This window comes from Pelodiscus sinensis, chromosome 33 (genome assembly GCF_049634645.1).
Source record: "Pelodiscus sinensis isolate JC-2024 chromosome 33, ASM4963464v1, whole genome shotgun sequence".
NCBI lineage: Eukaryota > Metazoa > Chordata > Testudines > Trionychidae > Pelodiscus > Pelodiscus sinensis.
The window spans coordinates 4,804,475-4,827,964 of NC_134743.1; the positions used below are offsets into that span (position 1 = coordinate 4,804,475).

At 43.3% G+C, this 23,490-nt stretch overlaps 2 protein-coding genes across 3 annotated transcripts in view; one reads left to right on the forward strand and one right to left on the reverse strand.

Annotated features, from left to right (window-relative positions):
- The window catches only part of LOC102462613 (butyrophilin-like protein 2), a 29,930-nt gene extending 16,602 nt beyond the window's left edge, over window positions 1–13,328 (forward strand). For both annotated transcript variants that reach the window (XM_075914244.1, XM_075914245.1), the window contains exon 6: window positions 13,090–13,328. In XM_075914244.1, the coding sequence (XP_075770359.1) occupies window positions 13,090–13,199 (110 nt within the window). In that variant the 3' untranslated portion in view covers window positions 13,200–13,328. The remainder of the gene's footprint in view (window positions 1–13,089) is intronic.
- A 5,133-nt stretch (window positions 13,329–18,461) lies between these two features.
- Window positions 18,462–23,490, reverse strand: part of LOC102458418 (butyrophilin subfamily 3 member A1-like) — a 35,959-nt gene continuing 30,930 nt past the window's right edge. The window contains exons 10-11 of the mRNA XM_075914249.1: window positions 22,062–22,088; window positions 18,462–20,294 (exon numbers count right to left, since the gene is read on the reverse strand). Of these exons, the coding sequence (XP_075770364.1) occupies window positions 19,768–20,294; window positions 22,062–22,088 (554 nt within the window). The 3' untranslated portion in view covers window positions 18,462–19,767. The remainder of the gene's footprint in view (window positions 20,295–22,061; window positions 22,089–23,490) is intronic.

Below are 23,490 nucleotides of genomic sequence, written 5' to 3' on the forward strand. Positions count from 1 at the left end.
ATTACCACCCTGACAGTTAGGAAGTTTTTCCTAATGTCCAGCCTAAATCTCCCTTGCTGCAGTTTAAGCCCATTGCTTCTTGTCCTGTCCTCAGAGGCCAGGAAGAACAATTTTTCTCCCTCCTCCTTGTAGCCACCATGTGCAATGCACCCTACTTAACTGAGGGTATGTCTACACTTGCTCCCTATCTCGACATAGGGATGCAAATGTAGTGTACTGAAATTGCTAATGAAGCACGGGGTTCAAATATCCCGTGCTTAATTAGCATAATCGCATCTGGCTGCCATTTTGAAATCGCATTATTGTGAAATAAAACACCCTGTGTAGCAGCGTTATTTAGAGCAAAAACCCTTCTCTCAAAATAACTGTTAAACCTCACTGTGTGAGGAATAACAGTTATTTCGAGAGAAGGGTTTTCTCTTGAAATAATGCTGCTACATTGGGCATTTTATTTCATAATAATGCGATTTCAAAATGGCGGCAGGACGCGGTTATGCTAATTAAGTGTGGGATATTTAAATCCCTTGCTTCATTAGCAATTTTGGTAAACTACATTTGCATCCCTATCTCGAGATAGGGAACAAGTGTAGACATACCCTAAGGGAGCAGAGAAAAAATTGTGCATCTTCCCAGCTGGGGTGTTAAAGAACTCAGTTCTTCAATTGTCCTAGAAATTGCCTTTCAGGGAGCTGTGTTCCATTGGCATTGATCATATCTATACTAAAGTGATTCAACAGTTGTGCAACTCTAGTGTGTCCAGTGTAAACTGCCACCTGCCTTCTAGCCTCATGCCTTAACCTCATGCCTCCGGGATTCATCTTTGAGATTTTGGAGGCACCCTTTCTGTCTGTGGTACCTAGCTGTGGACATGGCACCAAAAACCAGTTTTCCACATGCCCTAAACATTTTCAAGATACCAAAATTTTTGCTGTCACAAATCCAGAAAAAAGGCAAAGCCTTGAAAAAGGTGACGAACCAAAAATTCTACCCACAATTATGTGCAGATCAAGCAAAGCTTTTAGATTTTGCTAATTTCAAAATGTGTTGTTTCAGTTTTAATTTTAATCTCTCTGGGTCTATCCAATTAGCTCCTGTCTCAGAATCAAAAGCAGTTTTGTAAAGCAGAACTAGATTTTTTTTTTATTTGAAAACATGAAAATGGTTCACCATTTCAAAAAAAAAGTTCCCACTCAGAAAAAAATAAAACATAATTTTTTGAGACTGACCCTTCCATGCAAAAAAAATCAATTTTAATGAACTAGCATTTTCTGGTTAAAAAAAAATTTTTTGTCAAACAATCTCTTAACATGGCTCCTCATCTGGCCATCACAAAGTAACAAAGCAAAGTGACAGGGGACAGCAATCAACAGCTTATGTCAACTGGAGCTCTGGCTGGATGCGTGTGTGTGAGACAGCTAGGAAATCAGTCCCATACTCTTGGACTGATGCACACTTTGAAGGAGCAGCTTCACAGGGAAGCCTCTGGACTGACAGCATGCACAGCAAGCAAAGTGGTATGGGAAAGCTCATTCAAATGCAAACAGCTGTAGCCCCATGCCCCATGTAGAGAAGTACATGCTCAAATTTTTCTTACACTGCAAGGCTATGTCTACACTCGCGGCTTCTTGCGCAAGTACGACTGTTCTTGCGCAAGAATCTGAGGGCATCCACACTGCCCACCCGCCCTTGTGCAAGTAAATTTAGAGTACGGTGTGGTAAGAGGGCTCCTTGCGCAAGAGCTATGCTCTTTTTTAACAGATGTAAGCCCTCTTGCGCAGGAGCTCTTGCGCAAGAGGGCAGTGTGGACGCTTGGCAGGGATTTCTTGTGCAAGAAAGCCCTATGGCTAAAATGGCCATCAGAGCTTTCTTGTGCAAGAGAGCGTCCACACTGCCCTGGGTGCTCTTGCACAAAAGCACAGCTCGCACATGGCAGTGTGGACATTTTCTTGCACAAGACTTCTTGCACAAGAACACTAGCACAAGATGTAGATGCCAGTGTAGACATAGCCCAAGAGAAACACACATCAGAGGAGCAGTGAACCATTCCTACAGCACACCCATGTTCAGAGTTCCCACCAGCTGATGGCCCTGGAAGAACGGCATCTTCCCCTAGAATTTTCACACTCACACAGCAGCAGGTACAGTTTTCATTGCTTGACCATACACTATTTCTCCCCTCCATCTGCTGCATGTAATATTTGAACCTAGAACCTCCTACTGTCCAGCTCAAACTTGACGGCTGCGTCTAGACTGGCATGATTTTCCACAAATGCTTTTAACGGAAAAGTTTTTCCGTTAAAAGCATTTGAGGAAAAGAGCGTCTAGATTGGCATGGACGCTTTTCCGCAAAAGCACTTTTTGCAGAAAAGTATCCGTGCCAATCTAGATGTGGTTTTGCGCAAGAAAGCCCCAATCGCCATTTTCGCCACTGGGGCTTTTTTGCGCAAAACAGTTTTTACCTGTCTGCACTGGCCCTCTTGCGCAAATACATTTGTGCAAGAGGGCTTATCCCTGAGCGGGAGCATCATAGTATTTGTGCAAGAACACTGACAATCTTACATTAGATCGTCAGTGTTCTTGCACAAATTCAAGTGGCCAGTGTAGACAGCTAGCACTTTTTACGCAAAAGCATTTGCTTTTGCGCAAAAACTTGCCAGTCTAGACGCAGCCAACTTGTTTGAAAGCTGAGTAAAAGTTAGACCCAGAACTCATGGTGACTTGACTCACAGCTCCCTAACCTAAGGGTTCTTTCTTAGAATGGGGTCTTGCTTCCCAGTTTGTTCTGCATTATCGCTAGGCATAGGCGGGATAGCTCAGTGCTTTGAGCATTAGCATACTAAACCCAGTGTTGTGAGTTCAATCCTTTTGGAGGCTGATTTAGGGCAAAAATTTGTCAGGGAGGATACTTGGTCCTGCTGTGAAGGCAGGGAACTGGACTTGATGACCTTTCAAGGTCCCTTCCAGTTCTAGGAGATAGGCAATCTCCATTAATATAATATAGATGCACACAGTAACTGACAAGTCCAAATTAAAGACAGGCCCTGCTTCAGGGGAAGAAGAGCACTCTGAGGTACATGGATATTGCTTATGGAGCTAGGTGAGCACAGTTGTGTTTTTATACTGCTCAGGTATCAACCATTCCCTCTCTTTATTGCGTTACTGGAGCTGTTGGAGGAGACGTTATCTTGGGTTTCACACTGCCAGTGGTCAGGGCCCCCTCAAACATCTCAGTCAAGTGGCTTCTCTGTAGAGCCTCAGAATTGATTCATTTGAGCCCTTATAATGGAGGTGCCCAAGCAGAGAGACAGGATGAAAGATACGGGGATCAGCAGAACTCTTCAGCCTTGAACTGAGCAAGGGGGGTATGTCTTGAGGCTAAAAGAAACCCAGGTCTCTGACACGGGTATGTTTCAGTTGCATGTCTGCTTAGGACTGGTATGAGGAGCTTAGGACTGGTATGAGGAGCTTAGGACTGGTATGAGGAGCTGGACTTTGAACTGAAGGTGGCAAGTCAACAAAACACCTTGTTTTGTGCCAGATGAACAAATAGACTCACCTAAGTAGAGTTCTGGGAAATGAAATACAGCTGACATTATATAATTGCATGGGGTGGTGTTAAGACACTGCTGTCTGGGTACTGAGACAATGCCTTATTTAAGACTTTCTATGATGGTTTATTATAAATACACTAAAATAGCACCCAGAGGTTTCAACAGGGTCAAGGCCATATTGTTTTATGTGCTATTGTTAAGTTAGAATGTCCTGAGTTTCTGTTAATTATTAACTCTGCTGTCCTGGAGCACTGATACACATTTACAGAATTGAGACACACCTGCAACCTTTTCTTCACCTTAGCAAAGGGTTTGGTGTGTGGATTTTTAGTATCTCCCTCCCCTCCACACCTACTGGCTCTGCAAAAGAAGGAAGGCCTGGTCCTGCAGAAGCTATATGGAGAACAGGGAGGGAACAGCATTTTCTTGTGCTGGCCGTCAAAGGCTAGATCCACAAAGGGGACTTGGATTCAACATTGCAGAACCTATTGCTTGGGTGTCTTACTATCTAGTGGGATCCATAACATCAAATTGGGTACCCAGGCTTCCAAGCAGGTATGGGGAATGTTTGGCTCCTAAGAATTGTTGGGATTTTGCAGTTCCCTGAGAGTCGGGTGCTAGGCAGAATCAAGGGTCTTCGATAATTCAATTCAACAAGACTTTATTCAATGTGCACAAAGGGAGAGCCCCGGGTACTAAAATCAGTCAGAGCCCCACGAGCAAGGAGCCCCTCCCCTTGCTGTTTTATAGCACATGGCAGTTACATAACAGGTCACATAACACAAACTTCTAAACCAATCAGATTCAACCTTTCCATATATGGCTTTGTTTGTCACATGCTTGTACTTCTCCACTCCACATGTTGAGTTCACCCCCCTCCCCTTGGCCTTTTCTAGACTGTTCCTAGGGTGGTGAGCCACAGCATGCTTCTTTATGCATCTCTACTTTCCAAACCACATTTTGTTTCAAATGAACACATGCATACCCTTCAGCTCCCCCATTTGGTTTTGGGGCTAAGAACAATTCTTAGACCCCACTAACACCACTTCCTTGTATTTATTAGGAGCTATAATTGACCTTATCAACACTTAATTAACTGCAGTTTTGGTAACAGAATTAAACAATACATTCAACCTTTAATACATAATGATATCTACTCTAAAAGTAATAATAAGTCCCCATATCCATTGCGAAAACACAACTGAAATCCATCCCCAGGGAATCTCTGTTCCCACAATAGCAAACTCTTCTATCCACCGAATCACTGTAATTGCCTTACCACTTCTTTCATAATATCGTCCACAATAGGAAGAACGAGATGTTCAAGCCAGGCTTACCTTCCAAAGCTAAATACCCAAATCCACACCAGGTAGTGGAGTCTTTCTTCACTGTAATATCATCCATTAAATTAAACATTACATGCACCATTAAGTCAGGTCCCAACATTTGAGATAGGGCTTGTCCTGACTCCATGTTTCTTATATGCAAAACCCATCCTCCCAGGATGGAACATTGGTCCCATGGGAAAGCTATATAGTTATCTCCAGCCATTATTACATACTCAGCTACACAGGTGTCTATGACATGAGAATGGGAGTGGGTGGAAGGGCTGAGCCTCAAATCCAGGAGACCAACCCACAGGATTTAACACCTCTCCAAAGATGGAATGATCATTCCAAAATGCCCGTTATCAATAAAGACCACTCCCCTGCCATCATCCAAGGTGAAGACATTCAGTCTTTGAGAACTGCGGCTCTCACCCAACAGGGCACCTGTGACACGAGCAAGTCTCCTATCAGGGCTGCAACTTTCATGTTGAACACCATGCCAGTATGATAACACCATTCCAGACCAATGCTTGCTCATACGTTTTAGTAGTTTTTAATAGATGGCTGAGTACAACAGTGAGGACTTAACCAACTATGTTGCTGAGTTAAGGTAATATCTAATTAATTAGACATGAGCCCTACTTTCACCACAATAAACTGTCATCCCTGCTACTAACACATTTTCAACCCAGTTCCTATTATGAGATTTGATAGCTTGAGTAATGGCATTTACAACTGATCCAGTGGCTCCTCCCCAGGTGACTACATCAATAAAACACTGAAAGCCATGGCAGCATTATTAAGATGAGACTCTAAAAGAACTTTCAAGTCTCAGAAACCACTCAAAACAATTAGTAGATCACAAAAAAATTCCTACATCAATTTTAAACTGGGAATATCAAATTTAAACACTTAACAATACTGAGAATGGCCCTCAAAGAGTCCATAGGGTAAACAGAGATTAGTGTGCCCTATGTTGAGTGTCATCCTTGTATACTTACTCATGACAGGTGCACCCAAACTGGAATTCCAGTGACCTGGGCCGCTGAAGGAGTTACCAAGAGAACCATGTGAGGTCCAGTCCAGGCTGGTTCAAAGGTTCGTTTTCTATAGGCTTTCACCAGTACCTGATCACCGGGCTGCACCTCACATGTGTCCTCTTCGCTGGCCTTTGAGTCTGGTTCAGTTCGGGGATCCTGTGAGACACATTGAGATAACAATTTGCAATATTCAGCAAGCTGGTCACCCATGACATACAACTCCCCCGCTCCAATGCACAGATTTCCTGGCGTCCTAATCGCCCACCCTGTCAGCATTTCAAAAGGAGATAAGGAATGTGGATTAGTAGGACTGGATCTCATAGACATGAGAACCACTGGTAAATTGGTGACCCAGTCTTTCCTTGTAGCAGAAAACATCTGTTTGGTTAATTTGTTTTTAATGGTTCGGTTAGCTCTTTCTACTAATCCCGAACTCTGGGGATGGTAGGGACAGTGGAATTTCTGTTTGATCCCCAGTGCCATGCATACCGTTTCATCACCTTCCCTGTAAAGTGGGTACCTTAGTCACTATCAATGAAGCATGGAAATCCCCATTGGGGAATTATTTCGGTCATCAATATTTTAGCTACATCAGACGCAGTGGCCTTGGCCACTGGGAAAGCTTCTATCCACTTAGTAAAGTGATCCACAATCACTAGAACATATTCTTTCCCTCTGCACCTTGGCATGGGTCCAATGAAATCTATTTGTAACTGTGTGAAGGGCTGTGTTGGTCTTGGCTGATGTCGCATTCTCACTTTTACTGTGGGAGCAGAATTACATTGAGCACATGTTACACACCTCCTCACATAATCATGCACATTTTCTTTAAGCTTAGGATGCCACCAGGTGTCCGACATCCGGTGGATCACCCTCCGTGCTCCATCATGTCCCAACATGTGATATTTGTATCATAGTTCCCATCAGCACATTTGGTAACACTAATGTGTTTTCTGGGCCTCTCCAAGTGTTATCATCACACAGTTTGCCCCCATTATCCATCCATAACCACTTCTCTTTCCTTGGTGCAGCATGTTGGATGTCCTGTAATTCAAAAAAGTTTGGGGGTTTTATGAGAGGCTCTGTTGCAGCAATCAGTTGCATCTCTTTACCTTCTACTGCTGCTCGTTTAGCTAGTTCATCTGCCCTTCGGTTCCCCTTACTATGAGGGTCTGTCCCCTTTTTTCACGGCTAATTCGGTAGGTTTCTGCATGGCTGCATGAAGTTTCTCCACTATTCCCCCATTTTGTATTGGGGATCCTGTACTCGTCAGGAATCCCCGATTTACCCACAAGTTAATGTAATCATGTACAACCCCAAATGCATATCTAAAATCAGTAAATATGTTCACAGCTTCACATGCTGCAACTAATGCCTGCAGTTCTGCTACTTGTGCAGATGTCCCAGGCAAACTGCCATGTGCGACCAGCTGTCCATCTTGAGTACAAACGGCCCATCCTGTGTGTCGCTTGCCATCCACATAGAAGGAAGAACCATCCACGTATAGGCAAGGGGCACCAGGTATTTCAGTTTCTTTTACAAATGGAAGGTTCATGGGCTCTTCCTCAAGGCAACAGTGATGTGGGTGTCCCTCATCTGGGGTAGGCATGAGGGTGGCAGGGTTTAACGATGACGCTCTTTGCAGATGTACTGAAGGAATTAGCAAGCTCGTTTCCCATCGAGTCCATCTTGCTACATGGACTGCTGAAGATTTCTTCCCTGATAAAATAGCAAGGACAGCGTGAGGTACAACAATATTTACATTCTGTGCACCAATAAGTGGTGTGGCCTGATTTAGAGCCATAGAAGCTCCTTCTACTGCCTGAAGGCATGGTGGCATTGCTTGAGCAACAGCATCTAGTTTAGAATAGTAGTATGCTACTGGGCGCTGTTTGTCCCCATGTTTTTGCATTAACACTGCTGCCATATGTCCCTCACTGACATGCGTGTACAATGTAAATGGCATTAATGGATTAGGAAGTCCCAACCCTGGGGCAGTACTTAGCCTTTGTTTCAATGTGGTAAATGCCTGTTCACAGTCAATTGTCCATTCAATTGCCTCATGGGGTCCACCAGCACCCTTCAGGAGACTATTAAGAGGCTGGACAATCCTTGAATAATTGGGGATTTGAGTTTGGCAGAAATTGAATAGCCCCAACACTTTCCTAACTCCCCTGACCGTAGTTGGTCATGGGCATGCATTAATAGCCTCAGTGTGGTCAACAGTTAAACGCCTGTACCCTTTGGATATTAGGTACCCCAGATATGATACTTCCTCCTTTGCAATCTGAGCCTTTCTAGCGTTACATTTTACCCCACTGTCTGCCAAATGCTGCAGGATCACTTCTAAGTCTTTCATGTGCATTTGGCGATCTGGTGAGGAGATAAGAAGATCATCAACATACTGTACAACACAAGAAGCCATGTCTGGCAGCTTTGCCAGCACATCAGCTATTGCTCTATGAAACAAAGTAGGTGAGTTATGAAAACCCTGGCTTAGGCAAGTAAAAGTATATTGCTTCCCTTTAACAGTAAATGCAAACCAAAACTGACGGTCAGGGTGCACAGGACATTTTGCTTTATCATGGTGAAAACATCAAAAGCATGCAGGCCTCCCACTACTATCCACTCCTGCACCTTTTCCCAGAAGGGTATGTTTGGGTTATTAAGCTGCAAAGATGGCAATTCTTTTAACATGCTCCGCAGGTCAGATGGACTCATAGGAGTGTGCTCTAGGTGACTAACAGTAATCCTTGATTAGGATTAGGGACAGTGTGCACTCTCACTGGAGCCATAAAACCAGACTGATATCCCCACATTCCACATGTAGGGTCCAAAGGTGCTGAGGGACAAGATCTCTTTTCCTGCAAGGCTGTTTCTTTATAGTTTTTTGCTTCTGTTTGCAGTTTTTCTACCTCTGCTTCTAACTCTCCTACCCTTCCTTTTAGCGTATCACACTTTCTAACCAGCTGTTCATAATCACCAATTAAACACATACCAGCCATTTTGTCCTTCTCGTTACTGTCTTTTAACCCCATACACCAACAGGCAACATAATATGGATGTTTAGTTGGGTAATCATCATGTGTTGGATATCCTTGTTTCAATGCCTTGTCATACTGAGACAGGGCAGATCTTATACCCAGCAACCTCACATCTACACTGAGGACATCATCTTCCTCTGATAAATATTGTAGTTTATGCACAAAATCAGTGTTGCCCACCTGTATTGGGGGCTGGTCATCCTTCTTTCTTTCAGTCATACAGCCAAAATATCTCAACAAGAAAACTAATAAACTTACTGCTACAATAGTTATAAAAGCACTAATTAAACACTCTTCATATTGTGGATCACCATATCCCTTCATCTTTCCCTTTTTTTTAACCTAAATATCCTCCAATCTCAAAATCTTTAAATACAATTCTGTTTATAAACTAATAACAATTTCCAATTAGGAGATCTGGGCCAGCCAACACATTAATTAGAGGTACTTATGGCTATACCTGCCCCTACACTAACTGTTGGTCCTTATGGCCTCTTTGATTTCCCACTTCAACAACACTTAGTCAGAGGAACTTACAGCTTAACCCGCCCCCACACTAAGTACAGTGTCTTAAGACTGCAACCAAAATGTTTCAAAACTGCAACAAACCCCTTAAATTCCCCAACACCCAGATTCACTTACTACAAAAGGAATGAGAGTCACCAGTCAGGTCAGGGACACACAACCAAATGAAAAATGAACAAAATCACCCTCTAATTTGATTGTAGGTCTTGATCCTGAAGGATATTTCTCACCCTGCTCGCTGTGCCAAGAAACTGTTGGGATTTTGCAGTTCCCAGAGAGTCAGATGCTGGGCAGAATCAAGGGTCTTCTATACTTCAGTTCAATAAGACTTTATTCAATGTGCACAAAGGGAGAGCCCCTGGTACTAAAATCAGCCAGAGCCCCTCGAGCAAGGAGCCCCTCCCCTTGCTGTTTTATAGCACATGACAGTTACAGGTTACATAACACAAACTTCTAAACCAATCAGATTCAACCTTTCCATTTATGGCTTTGTTTATCACATGCTTGTACTTCTCCACTCCACATGTTGAGTTCACCCCCCTCCCCTTGGCCTTTTCTAGACTGTTCCTAGGGTGGTGAGCCACAGCATGCTTCTTTATGCATCTCTACTTTCCAAACCACATTTTGTTTAAAATGAACACATGCATACCCTTCAGAATGAGATCTACAGAAATCAGCAGGTTGAGTGGGGAACTACCTAAGCTACTCACTTGGCAACACCAAGGAGAAAGGAGTGTCCTACCCCTCAAAAGGAGTGGGGTGTCTTAGTTAAGCCAGCAGAGGACTTAGTACCTCCCTTTCACATTAGGTAGAGCACTCGTATGGGATGGTAATGGTTTGGGTTTAAGTCCCTGCCCTGTATGATGTAGGCCAAGGACTTAAATGCAGATCACAACACCAGTGCTCTAAACACAAGGCTACAGGACAACCTGCTCCAGGGCTCCCTCACTCTCTCCTGTCAAGGGTGTTCTATTGTGTATAAATAACTAAATAGCCATCTGTCTCTGTGCTTGAATTCTAGGGGGCCCATGATGGGACTGAACACATGAACCAATCACAGCAACTTCTTCCTATGGCTGATTTTAGTTTAGGGTCTGATCTAGAAAGTATGTTCTGGTGGGATAGATCGGGAGGACACCCAATTTGGGGCCCATGCAAAGACCTGGCCACTATGTTGGTGATGGAAACTAGAGATGAGATGAGGGTGCATGAGCTCATAACTAGAAATGTAGGAACCTGGTGTACTTCACCAGCAGAAATGTAGGTATCTGGAGGAATTCAGGCATTTACATGAGTGGGCAGTGACTGAGTGGAAATTTGGAAGATCTAGATTTTGGACTCAGGCACCTAAAGTGCTAGGTAAGCCTCACATCCCTTTGTGGATCTAGCCCTGGCACGTTTGGTAAGCATCATTCCCGCCTTTCTGCCTGTCGAAGGGAAATCTGCTGCTGCTGCCTCTCTAGGAACAAAGAACACGAGTCAAAATTACAGGGTGGGTGACTCTATCTTGGGAAACAGGGATTCTGATAAAGAATTCTGGGTTGTGGTGGATAATCAGAAGGTCACAATCCTGGGAAGCATACGCGGGAGCATCTGGAGTATTAAGAGAGAGGTTATTTTACCTCTGACTTGGGCACTGGTGTGGACAGAATTGGAATCCTGTGTCCAGTTCTACTGCCCATAACTGAAGACAGATGAAGTGGAGAGGGTTCAAAGAAGAGCCATGAGAATGAGGAAGGGATTAGAAAATCTCTCTCACTGAGATATTTAGATTAACAAAGAGACGATTAAAGAATGACTTGATCAAAAGCCATAAGTGCCTATAGGGCAACAAATACATAACAGTCTGCTCCTCAGTCTATCAGAGAAAGGTTTAACACGAACCAGTGACTAGACAAATGCCAACTGGAAAGAGGGTGCAATTTTTAATTGTGACAGTCTAGTCATGCCAAACCTCAGGTTGCACCTCACTTAAAGACGATTTGCAGATAAAAAATACAAAAGCGTCGCTGCATACTTATTCAATGATTACTCATCTGCTCATTTTTTCCACATAATTATAAAATAAATTGCTTGGAATATGAATATTGTCCTTACCTTTCAATGTGACACTTGAGCCTGTAATTCACTTGTGAGCCTTGACTGATATGCGATCCCAGGAAGGTGAGGATGAAGGCTGTAACTTAGCATTGTGAAGCAATAGGCATTTCCCTACTGCCAACCTCACAGTTATGATCCCCTAAAACCATCTTGTGACATCTCCTGAGGGCTGCAATCTTCAGGTTGAGAATCACTGATCTAAATTAGTTGAGTACCTCCTGGCAGACCTCTGGGATGTGTACTCCTGCATGAGAGTCACTGGACTAAATGATCGCATGATCCCTCCTGACCTTGGAATCTATGATCCACACAAAGGTTGTTCCATATCTGTGCTGTCAGCAGAGCCCAAAGGGGAGAGCAAGCATGGTTCCCTTTCTTTCAGCTTCATAACAGCCCATGGATTGGAGATTACCTTTTAGAATCAGCAAGGGGCAGATGACGTCTGTCTTGCAGGTCAGCAGAATTTGGGGAAGAATCTTAATTTTTTTCCTTATTCACCTAAATGCAATGAACCAACACAAGACCTACTCACCCTCACCCTTCCACTTAACCTTCAAAACAGGGCTTAATTGGTGCTTAGGAGAGCTGAGATAATAATGGAATATTATCACTGAAAGTGACGGTATTCTTTCTACTTTTCAACTGAAAACAGTGTTTTGGTTTTAAAGTTGGCTATTTTAATGCCACTTCCCTCCCCACACACAAACATAGAAAGGGCAAAAGACACATATAACAACTGAATGATGTCAAAGACTCAGAATAAAAGTCCTTTCAAATATTTCAGTTGATTTCAAATTATGTTTTCAAACTCTTTAATTCAGTGCACAATTAAGAAAAAAAACTAATTAGAGAAATCCACCACTTCCCAATAAATCTGATTCATCTGGAATTGAAACTTTTTTTTTCTAAATTGAGCATTAAATCAAAGAACTCATTTTATTTCAGTTCACTCAATATGATTTTTTTCATATCTCCTCCTCTCCCAATTTGACCTTATGGAGGGATTTTTACCCATTTTTGTGTTTATTTTAAAATGAACAAATTTAAGATGGATATGTCATATTGAATTGAAAAGTTGAAGCCAAATATTTTACCCATTTAAAAAATTATTGTAATGGAAAGAATTAATTGAATTTAATGCAAAAATAGATTTGACTCCTTCAAAAATGTATATGTTGACCAGAACACCCCAACCGCTTCCTATATTCCCCTAGTTCTGGTGCTGAGGTCTGTGTCAGAAGGTTCACTGTTATGCCAGGCCTACAGTGGGGACAAATTTGAACTAAGGAATGCAACTCCATCAGCATGAATAGTATAGCTGGGGTCAACAAACCTTAGTTTGACTTACCTCAGCATTCCCACTGCTGGGAGTTGACAGCAGAAACCCTCCTGTCGACTTCCCTTCCTCATTGCGACCCAGTGAAGTGTGATCGGTGATTGATTTTATGTTTTGGTATGTGTGGAGGGGGTCTCATCTGTGTCATTGCTCCTTCCCTCTCAGCAACAGGAAACAGACAGAGGGGAGGAGAATTCAGAAGAGCTGGCCAAGGTCACAGGAAAGCTCCAGCTAAGAGAACTAAGAAGCATAACGTGAAGAAGAAGGCAGAATAACAGAAGAGCAGAACAACCAGAAATGTCTATGGGATATTGGCACTAAAGAGGGTGTTTACACTGTGTAACAAACATCACATTGATTATAGCTTTGTTAATGGAATAAACTGAGGTGGCACCATAACAAAAGTCTCAGGGTTCAGTTAGAATTGTTATTGCTAATACTGGGCGGGAAAGAATTTTCCAACGTCCAGGAAATTTTTTGAAACCACAAAACGGCTCTGACTGTCTGATGCTGGGACTGGACGACAAGGGATGGATCTCTGGATGTTTGTTGTGTTCTGTCTATTTCCTCTGAAATATCTGGCAGTGGCCATGGATGGAAGACAGAATATTGGGCTAGATCAACCATTGTTTTCATGCAGTATGGTCATCACTAATTCACATGTTCTTAAATCCAGAAACTTGACACTGGATAAGTGTAAAGTAATGCACATTGGAAAAAATAACCCCAACTATAAGTACAGTATAATGGAAGCTACGACAAATCAGGAAAGAGATCTTGGAGTTATCGTGGATAGTTCTCTGAAAACTTCCACACAGTGTGCAGTGGCAGTCAAAAAGGCAAATAGGATGCTAGGAATTATTAAGAAAGGGATAGAAAATAAGACCCAGAATATCTTACTGCCCCTGTATAAAACTATGGAACGCCCACATCTTGAATACTGTGTACAGATGTGGTCTCCTCACATCAAAAATATATTTTGGCCTTGGAAAGGGTTCAGAAAAGGGCAACTAAAATGATTAGGGGTTTGGAATGGGTCCCATATGAAGAGAGGCTAAAGCAACTGGGACTTTTCAGTTTAGAAAAGAGGAGAATGAGGCGAGATATGACAGAGGTATATAAAAATCATGAGTGGCGTGGAGAAGGTGAATAAATAAAAGTTATTTATTAGTTCCCATAATAGAAGAACTAGAGGACACTAAATGAAATTAATGGGTAGCAGGTTTAAAACTAATAAAATAAAGATCTTCTTCACACAGCATGTAATCAACCTGTGGAACTCCTTGCCAGAGGAGGCTATGAAGGCTAGGACTATAACAGAGTTTAAAGAGAAGCTAGATAATTTCATGGAGGTTAGGTCCATAAAAGGCTATTAGCCAGGGGATAGAAATGGTGTCCCTGGCCTCTGTTTGTCAGAGGCTGGAGATGGATGGCAAGAGACAAATCGCTTGATCATTGTCTTTGGTCCATCTCCTCTGGGTCACCTGGTGCTGGCCACTGTCGGCAGACAGGCTACTGGGCTAGAAGGACCTTTGGTCTGACCCAGTATGGCCATTCTTAGGTTCAAAAATCTCAGCATTTTCTTTGGAAAAAAACCCATCCTCTTTGGAACCCCGCTTCAGGAGCTAGTTGAAGGCTGCTATCAAACCCCTCCTACCTCTTCTGGAAACTAAAGAAGTCCAGTCCTCTCAGCCACTCCTCTCAAATCATGTGCTTCTCTCTTTCTGAGCACCAGCAGGAGAGCAGCATCGGTAAGGATGGGAGGCTGTTCTCAGTGGTGACGGATGGCAGAATGAAGAGCCAGGAGTCTCAAGTTACTCTTTACCTCAGGGTGCTCGACTACCCCTCCACCATGGGACCTGCCCCTATTGCACCCTTCCCCAAAGCCCCCTCCTTCCGTGACTTTTACTGCCCCCATTCTGCCCCCATTCCACCTCTTCTTGTCCCCTGCTCTGCTTTGTCCCACCTCTTCCCCGCCACTTTCTGCTTCTTCCCCTCTGTCTCCCTCTCAGAGTCTCCTGCACATCATGGAGCAGCTGATGGCAGTAAACGCTGGACGTGAGGGGAAGGAGTTGATTAGTGAGGCTGTTGGCAAGCAATAGGCACTGAGAGAAGGGGCAGAGCTTAGCTGCTGGTGCATACTAAGAATCTGCTAATTTAATGTAATATGAAGTTGGCACATGTGCTGTTGCTTCTCCCTGCCACAGCATTCCCCACAGTTTTAGCCTTTCCCTATGACAGAGAAGGGGGGCTATGTTGGGAGAGGGCTGGGAACCAGGTCTCTTTGGCCCCATCCCCCTCTGTGGGGGACACAAGGGGGGAGCAGCAGAACACTACACTCTGAACATAGCAATGCAGATGTGAATGCATTGCATGGGTATGCACAAAGCCATGGAGGGTATATACCCCATGGTTCTGGCATGGCTTTTCTTGCCTAAGCTGTGTCTGCCTGTCTTCATTGCTCCTTATACCCATGCTGATGGATGGGGGAGTAGTGCACGTATACTACACACTGCTGCAATTGCAGACATGGCTTTTTCTGGGCACAATATTTCCTCCTATGACTGCAAATCACTGATGCTGCCACTGCAAACCTTTGATAGGATTATAGCCGGGGCAGTGGGTAAGACATAGCATGTGTTACCACAGGGGAACAGGCCAAAGGCGATGACCCATTTCTGAAGATGGTGTGATTGTCATGCTAGACCTCACACAGAGAGGTGAAATCCTGCACAATATCTTCTCCAGTCAGGTCAGTCTAGGCAGGCAGCAATGCGGAAGATAACTACAGATACTTCCTACCCTTTGAGTATGCTTAGGAACAACTCTTGTGATTGTTTATGGACCTGGAGGGCACCGCATGGTAATTGGAAGGGATACTTCCCAGGATGAGGATGATACTAGAGAACACAGTCATGAATAGGGCCAGGAAGGATTTGCATGGGTTCTGATTTTTTTTAAAGGGTGAGCTCCTTGGAAGGCCCTACCAAAACTCTATTAAATATTGTTTTTCAAAGGCTCATGAATTGTCATAATTGGAGAAAATCACAAACCAAAACTCGATAGCAAATGATTATTTATTATTATTTTTATGTGATGAAGACAGCATAAAAATGAACATTTGAAACAACCGCTTTTTTACATCAAAATAAATGTGTGAAAATCTTGATTTTGGTTACATCAGTATAAAATCTGCATCCATGTCTGACAGGCTATGTTCAAACTACAAATATAAGTAGGAAGAAGAGAGACAAACCGTGAACTACAATTTGTGTATCTTTTTTCACTTTTCTGTCAAAGAGTCTTTTCTGACATTTGGCACATCTACACAGTAGTCCAAAGAAGAGCAACAAAAATGATGAAAGGTCTAGAAAACATGACCTATGAGAGAAGACTGAAAGAACTGGGATTTTTTAGTTTAGAAAAGAGAAGACTGAGAGGCGACATGATAGCAATTTTCAAGTATCTAAAAGGAGAGAGAAAAAATGTTTCCCTTGGCCTCTGATGATAGGGGAAGACGCAATGGGCTTAACCTGAATCAAAAGGGCTGTGTCTAGACTGGCAAGTTTTTGAGCAAAAGCACCTGCTTTTGCGCAAAAACTTGCCAGCTGTCTACACTGGCCACTTGAATTTGTGCAAGAGCACTGACTTTGTAATGTACAAAATCAGTGCTTCTTGCGCAAATACGTTGATGCGCCCACTCAGGGATAAGCCCTCTTGCGCAAGAATACTTGCAAGAGGATAGAGGATAGAGTCATAATTCATGTTACCTTCCTATCAATAAACTAGGGAAATACAACCTAGATGGGGCTACCGTTCTCAGAGAGTAGTTATTAACAGTTCGCAATCCTGCTTGAAGGGTATAACAAATGGGGTTCCACAGGGGTCTTACTTGCGCAAGAGGGCCAGTGTAGACAGGCCCTTAATTTTTTGTGCAAAAAAGCCTCGATGGCGAAAGTGGCCACCGGAGCTTTCTTGCGCAAAATTGCATCTAGACTGGTCACATATGCTCTTCTACGCAAATGCTTTTAACGGAAAAAGCATTTGCGGAAAATCATGCCAGTCTAGAGGCAGCCATCAAGTTTGAGCTGGACATTAGGAAAAACTTCTTGTCAGGGTGGTTAAACACTGGAATATATTGTCTAGGGAGATAGAATCTCCATCTCTGGAGAAATTTAAGATTGAGTTAGATAATTGTCTACGGGTACGTCTACACTACAAAGTTAATTTGAACTAACAGCCATTAGTTTGAATTAACTTTAATAGGCGCTACACAGGCAAACCGCTAGTTCGAACTTAATTCGAACTAGCGGAGCGCTTAATTCGAACTAGGCCTTAGTCCTCGTAGAATGAGGTTTACCTAGTTCGAATTGAGTGCTCTGCTAGTTGGAATTAAGTTCGAACTAGAGGTTTGCCTGTGTAGCGCCTATCAAAGTTAATTCGAACTAACGTTTGTTAGTTCGAATTAACTTTGTAGTGTAGACATACCCTAGATGAGGACTAACGCCTAGTTTGAATTAAGTAGTTCGAATTAAGGGCTGTGTAGCCACTTAATTCGAACTAGTGGGAGGCTAGCCCTTCCCAGCTTTCCCTGGTGGCCACTCTGGGCAGCACCAGGAAACTCTTCTGCCCCCCTCCCGGGCCCGGAGCCCTCAAAGGGGCACGGTCTGGCTACGGTGCCCGTGACAGGTGCAAGCCTGCCAGCACCCAGCCAGCAGACCCTGCACCTGGCATAGCACGAGCCAGCCACCCGCTGCCACCCAGCCCTCCGCCTCTTCCCGGGACCAGGCTTGCAGCTTCCAGGAGCCTGCCCGGGTCCACAAAAGGCGGGCGCCCGCGTGGTCTAGTGCGGAGATCATGGATCTCATCCACAACCTCCACACTAGGCACAGGAAAGTGGCCGTCTAGGGCAGGATAGCTGCCAGCCTCGCCACCCAGGAGCAGGTTTGCATGAAAATCAAGGTGGTCCAGTGAGACCCCCGACCCTGAGCCCTGAACTTAGAATGGCCGTACTGGGTCAGACCAGTGGCCAACACCAGCTACCCTGGAGGGGATGGACAGAAGACAATGACCAAGCCATTTGTCTCGTGCCATCCATCTCCAGTCTTCCAAAACAGAGGCCAGTGACACCATTTCTATCCCCTGGATAATAGCACTCCATGGACCCAGCCTCCATGAATTTATCTAACTTCTCTTTGAACTCTGTTATAGTTCTAGCCTTAACAGCATCCTGCAGCAAGGAGTTCCACAGGTTGACTATTTGCTTTGTGAAGAACAACTTTCTGTTATTAGTTTGAAGCCTGCTACCCATTCATTTCATTTGGTGTCCTCTAGTCCTTATATTATGGGAACTAATGATGAACTTTTCTTTATGCACCCTCTCCACACCACTTGTGCTTCTCTAGGCCTCTATCATATCCCCCCTCACTCTTCTCTTTTGTAAGCTGAAAAGTCCCAGTCTCTTTAGCCTCTCTTCATATGGGACCTGTTCCAAACCCCTCATCATTTTAGTTGCCCTCCCCTCTCCCACCCTCTCTCTTCCCCTCTCCCACCTCCTTTTCCCAGTCTCCCCGAGTGTTGTTAAATAAAGAGAGTTTCTATTTTTGAACACACGTGTCCTTTATTTTGTACATCAGGAAGGGGGGCTAGAGAGGGGTAAGTGGAAGGAGGTGAGGGAGGAATGGGGTACAAGCCCCCGATGGGGAAGACTGGGCTGGCTCTGCAGGCTCCTCGGGATGGAAGCTCTCCTGCAGCCCCCCGATTGACACCCCAGATGGCAGCCTGTGGCAAGTGCAGCTGGGCTGATGGCCGAGTGCTGTGATGTGCCGAGTGTGGGCATTCAGAGCACTCCAAGCCAGGACTGCTTTGCTGTCCCTCATCGAGTTAGACAAGCGAGCGGGGAACCCCTGAGAACTGTCTGTCCAGGGTGGGGGTCGGGTTCCTTTAAGCACAGCCCTCGTCTAGCCTGAGACAGCAGCTCCACGCTCTAAGTCCTCATCTGATGCCCTGCCGGCACTGCTTCCGGCCATCCTTAACCTCGGTTCAGGGTCCACTCAGTGTGGACATGCTAGTTCGAATTAGCAAAACGCTAATTCGAACTAGTTTTTAGATCTAGATGCACTAGTTCGGATTAGCTTAGTTTGAATTAACGAATTCGAATTAAGTTAGTTCGAATTAGTGCTGTAGTGTAGACATACCCTATCAGCGATGATTTAGACAGTGCTTGGTCCTGCCATGAGGGCAAGGGGCTGGACTAGATTATCCCTCATGGTCCCTTCCATTTGAGTATTCTATGATTCTATGATTATATAACCAATTATATCCCATAACCTTAATTGGTTTGTACTCAGAAACATTAATTATACAGCAGAAAGAAACAATTAAAGTTCCAGACAGACCATACAGATAAAGTGTAGAGAACTGGGGAGTATAATGAGGAAACACTAAAGACATGAGGATTTCAAAACCCCAACTATTGATAAGTGGTTACTTCACAGACAGGAAACTATCAACCTTATTTTCTTTAAATTTTCTAGGCCCTTCCTTTTATCTGTAGGCAGTAGTTTAGATTGCCTTTCTAACATCCCAAAATTGCCTCATTTCAATATGAATGATTTGGACTGTGTGAGGATATGTCTGTACATTTCTCAGCTTATTAGCTAAAGGGAAAGGATTCAGACTGTCATAGTGAGAGAAGACCCAATCACAGGCAGACTGTAATTCTGAGTCTTTCTTTTTTTAACCCCATAACTAGCTGAATGGTAAGAATAGACCTAAATTCTTAAAGCATAGGACTTTAGAGGCAGGACTGAATATCTATATCCTAGTAGTGTCTCTTCACTTTTATTCCTCTTTAATTGAACAGATTTTCAATGTTGTTTCTTTGTGTGAATTTTTAAAGAATGGACAAACCTCTTCTGAGAACGAACAATCATTAAATCCGAACAACACAGAGATGTCAGTTACATTGAAAAAGGTCACCTGCCTGTCTTTGTAACTAACGTAAACTCCAATTTTCTTGGGCTTTTTCTGCACTATGATCCGGGTCCAGGGATCTGTTTTTGCCCAATAATCTCTCCCACTCAGACCCAGAACCCAGAATCCCTCTTTAGGGGACAGGGAAAGTTTCCCGTTTCTTGCTATGGATTTGCTGGCCAGTCCCAGGTCCCAGTCAGTGCTGCTCTCAACATCCACCTCCCAGTAGTGCTTTCCATTGGAGAAATCTTCAGAGCCCAGCACACAGACAGTCGCATCGAACCTCTCTGGGTTTGGTGGAAGTTGTTGAGGTTGGGTTTCATGTGTCAAACTCTTCTTATCCCCAGCAATGGAGAGGTTGGGATGAGCCGTGTCTGCATCAAGGGTGATGTCAGCTACAGAAATAAAATTTTGGTTTAGAGAATCACTCCTGTGATGCTGGTGACAGCGGAAAGAAATACACCCCGTGGGGCCTTCTCCTGTCACCCCTTCTCATGCAGAGCAGCTATTGATTTGAGTGGGTATTTTGCCTGAGTAAGAACCGCAAGCCTTGACCAGTGCTGCACACTTGGCCTATTTGATATTTCATAGAAATATTTCAGAAATGAGAATTGCTTGTTATTTATGTAAAATAAACGTGACCTTGAGCAAATTATCACACTTGCACTAATTCTGATCTGTTACATAGGTGTGAATCCAGAGTAACTTCATTTAAACTTCTCACCAGGAAAGTATATCATTACCATTATGACTGAGAGAAGAAATGGTCCCACTATGGCTATCGCTATGTGATGATTTGTGCATGAACTGTGGCAAACATATACTTCCAATGATAGCTAACTCTAACGAGAAATTCAGTATCATTGATCATTGGTCAACATGCCCCTCTTACTACCATTATAAATAAATAATATATAAATAAACACTAATTCATTATAGTACAGTGTATTTTACTCATTAAAATAAAGACCTGGAACCACTAGGTTCGGTTCCCAACTCTGCTGCTGTGTGAGGTTGGTTGGATCACACAAGCTCTGTGATAGCTGGTTTATGCCTCAGTAAGCTCAGTATGATGCCATCATTATTGTCAGCAGAAAATGGCTGTAATACGCAAATTATTACCTGCACTGTCTCCAATGTCAGATCACCCATTGCTGTTCCCTGTGACTCCCCCACATAATTTTCATCTTCTCTCACTATAACTATTATAACTAACAACATTCCCACCAGTGCCCATTATCATCAGAGAAAGGAACCCATCACTGTCTTTATCACTGGCAAATGCCTCATAAACCTTGTTGACTTGCTCCCAGCCGTGCCTGTCACCACTGCAGTGCCCTTCATGATCTTACTATCTCTGTGTTATGGTTCTCATTGCAGTCACCATCCCTGCTACCACATCATCTTTGCCTTCATTGTGGCTCTTAAGAACCTCCTGAGGGATTTCTGCAAACCTCACTACAAATAAATCCTACGGTTTAGTTCCTTAAAAGGTATTTAGATGTCTTACTCCCATTGGTGGCATTTCTTTGGAGAATAAAAACTTAGAATAAACATGGTTAAGATCATGGTTAATTTTTTTTAAATCAGTTTGGGCACATCTACACTGCAGTGTTATTTAAGAATAAAAAAGTGTGCATCTATAGAGCAAGCCTTTTATTTCAAAGTAATTTTGAAATAACAGACTTCTTATTCTGACTTCTGTAACCCCCATTTCATAAGGAATAAAGGAAGGTGAAGGAAGAGTGTTCTTCCTTCAACTTCCTGCAGTGTTGATATACCCAAAAGTCGAGTTAAGCTACTTTGACTTCAGCTACATAATTACCATAGCTGAAGTTGTGTACTTTCATTTGACTTCAGTCCACAGTGTAGGCATAACATTGGGAGCTAGAAAGTAAGTGCCTTAGGAGCTATGTCTCCGATAAGAAAAAGTTTCTCTTTCTAGTTTTTTTATCAGAGACACAGCTCTTAAGGTTTTTACTTTCTAGCTTCCAATGATATATCTACACAATGGGCTAAAGTTTATTTTTCTGTTTCTAGTTTGATTATAGTAGCAAACATGCTGATTTTGTTAACATTTGGATAGATTCTAATGTACTGAGATTTTCAGGCTACATCTATCAGCATTGGCACCTCTGTCCATGTGGGGTGTGTTCTGTTACCTGAATTGTTCTGAGCCTTTCTCCATTCTGAAAGTGAGAAAACAACAGACATTGAATTAAGAGAGGCTTTGACTCTTAATTTCCTCCCTCCAGTAGTAGGGAAGTTCCAGACTGAGGTCACATTAAGATGCCAGATGTAGTAAGTGGAAATTCCTTTTACGGGAAATTCCTTTTAATATAGGCGAAAATGCCCTCTGAATGGTCATTCTATTTCTCTTTCTGTCATACATCACTTATACTGAACTAAGTTTAGAAATGAGGGCAGCAGTCTTTTTCTAGCTAAAATTTGTCTGTCTGTCTTGCTCCTCCTGCAACCCCTCACAATATTATCTCTTCTCCTTGGCTTTGATCTGTTTCTAAAGCCCTCTTACATCTTCCCATCTTACTCAAGCAGAAAACGAACCTTTCCATCCACACATGCAGCATTTCCAACCATCAGCAGCTATATTCATGGCAATCCAAGGGTGCATCTACCCTGAAGCTCGGAGATGTGATTGCTAGTGCACTAAAAACCAACAGTGTGACCACATTGGATCAGGCTAGCTGACCAAGTACAATTCCACCTAACTCCAGAGTACATGCCTCTATGGCCTCATTACTATTTTGAAGTAGAGTAACTCGAGCAAAGCTGATACTTGAGCTGGGAGATACAAACTCCAATTGCTGTGCAGAGCTATTCTAAGCCAGTGACAATCCAGTTGTGGCTATTGAGACATTTTCAGACCCCACATGTAGCTCTCAGGTTACGTCTAGACTGCAGGCTTCTTTCGAAATATGCTTTTCGGGAAGAGATCTTCCAAAAAATCTTCTTCCAAAAAAAGTATCCACACTGCCAAAGGGCATCAAAAATGTGATGTTTTTTCAAAAGATAACATCCACGCTGAATGGACACTATCTTGCATTTAAACTGTGATTTCTATGGACAGAGTGGGCACTAGGGCACCTGTGCTTTTCCTAGAGGCCTCTTCTTTAAAAAAAAACTCCCTCTTGTGTGTCCACATATGCATTTTTCCAAAAGAGCTTGTTCAGAAAAGGTGTTCTGCCTAGTAGAATGAGGTTTACCAATGCTGGAAAAGCCCCTCCATTCTTTTGATTTTCTTTCGAAAGAACGCAATTGTAGTGTGGATGTAAGTAAATTTTTTTTGTCAGAAAAACAGACAGTTTTTAAAAAAAAAACCCTACAGTCTAGATGTACTCTCAGGCAATCAGTGGGTCTGTCCCACCCTTCAAGTTTAATATAGTCAATGGATAAGAGGTCACATTTCCCATTCTGCCTGGTATGTGAGAGCAGAGTGGGGAGATGCAATGTGCTGCTGAATTCCTTGCTATGAGTAGGGAAGGAAACAGACTCACAGGTTATGTCTAGACTACATCCTTCTTTCAAAAGAGGGATATAAATTAGGCAAATCGAAAGTGCAAATGAAGTGAG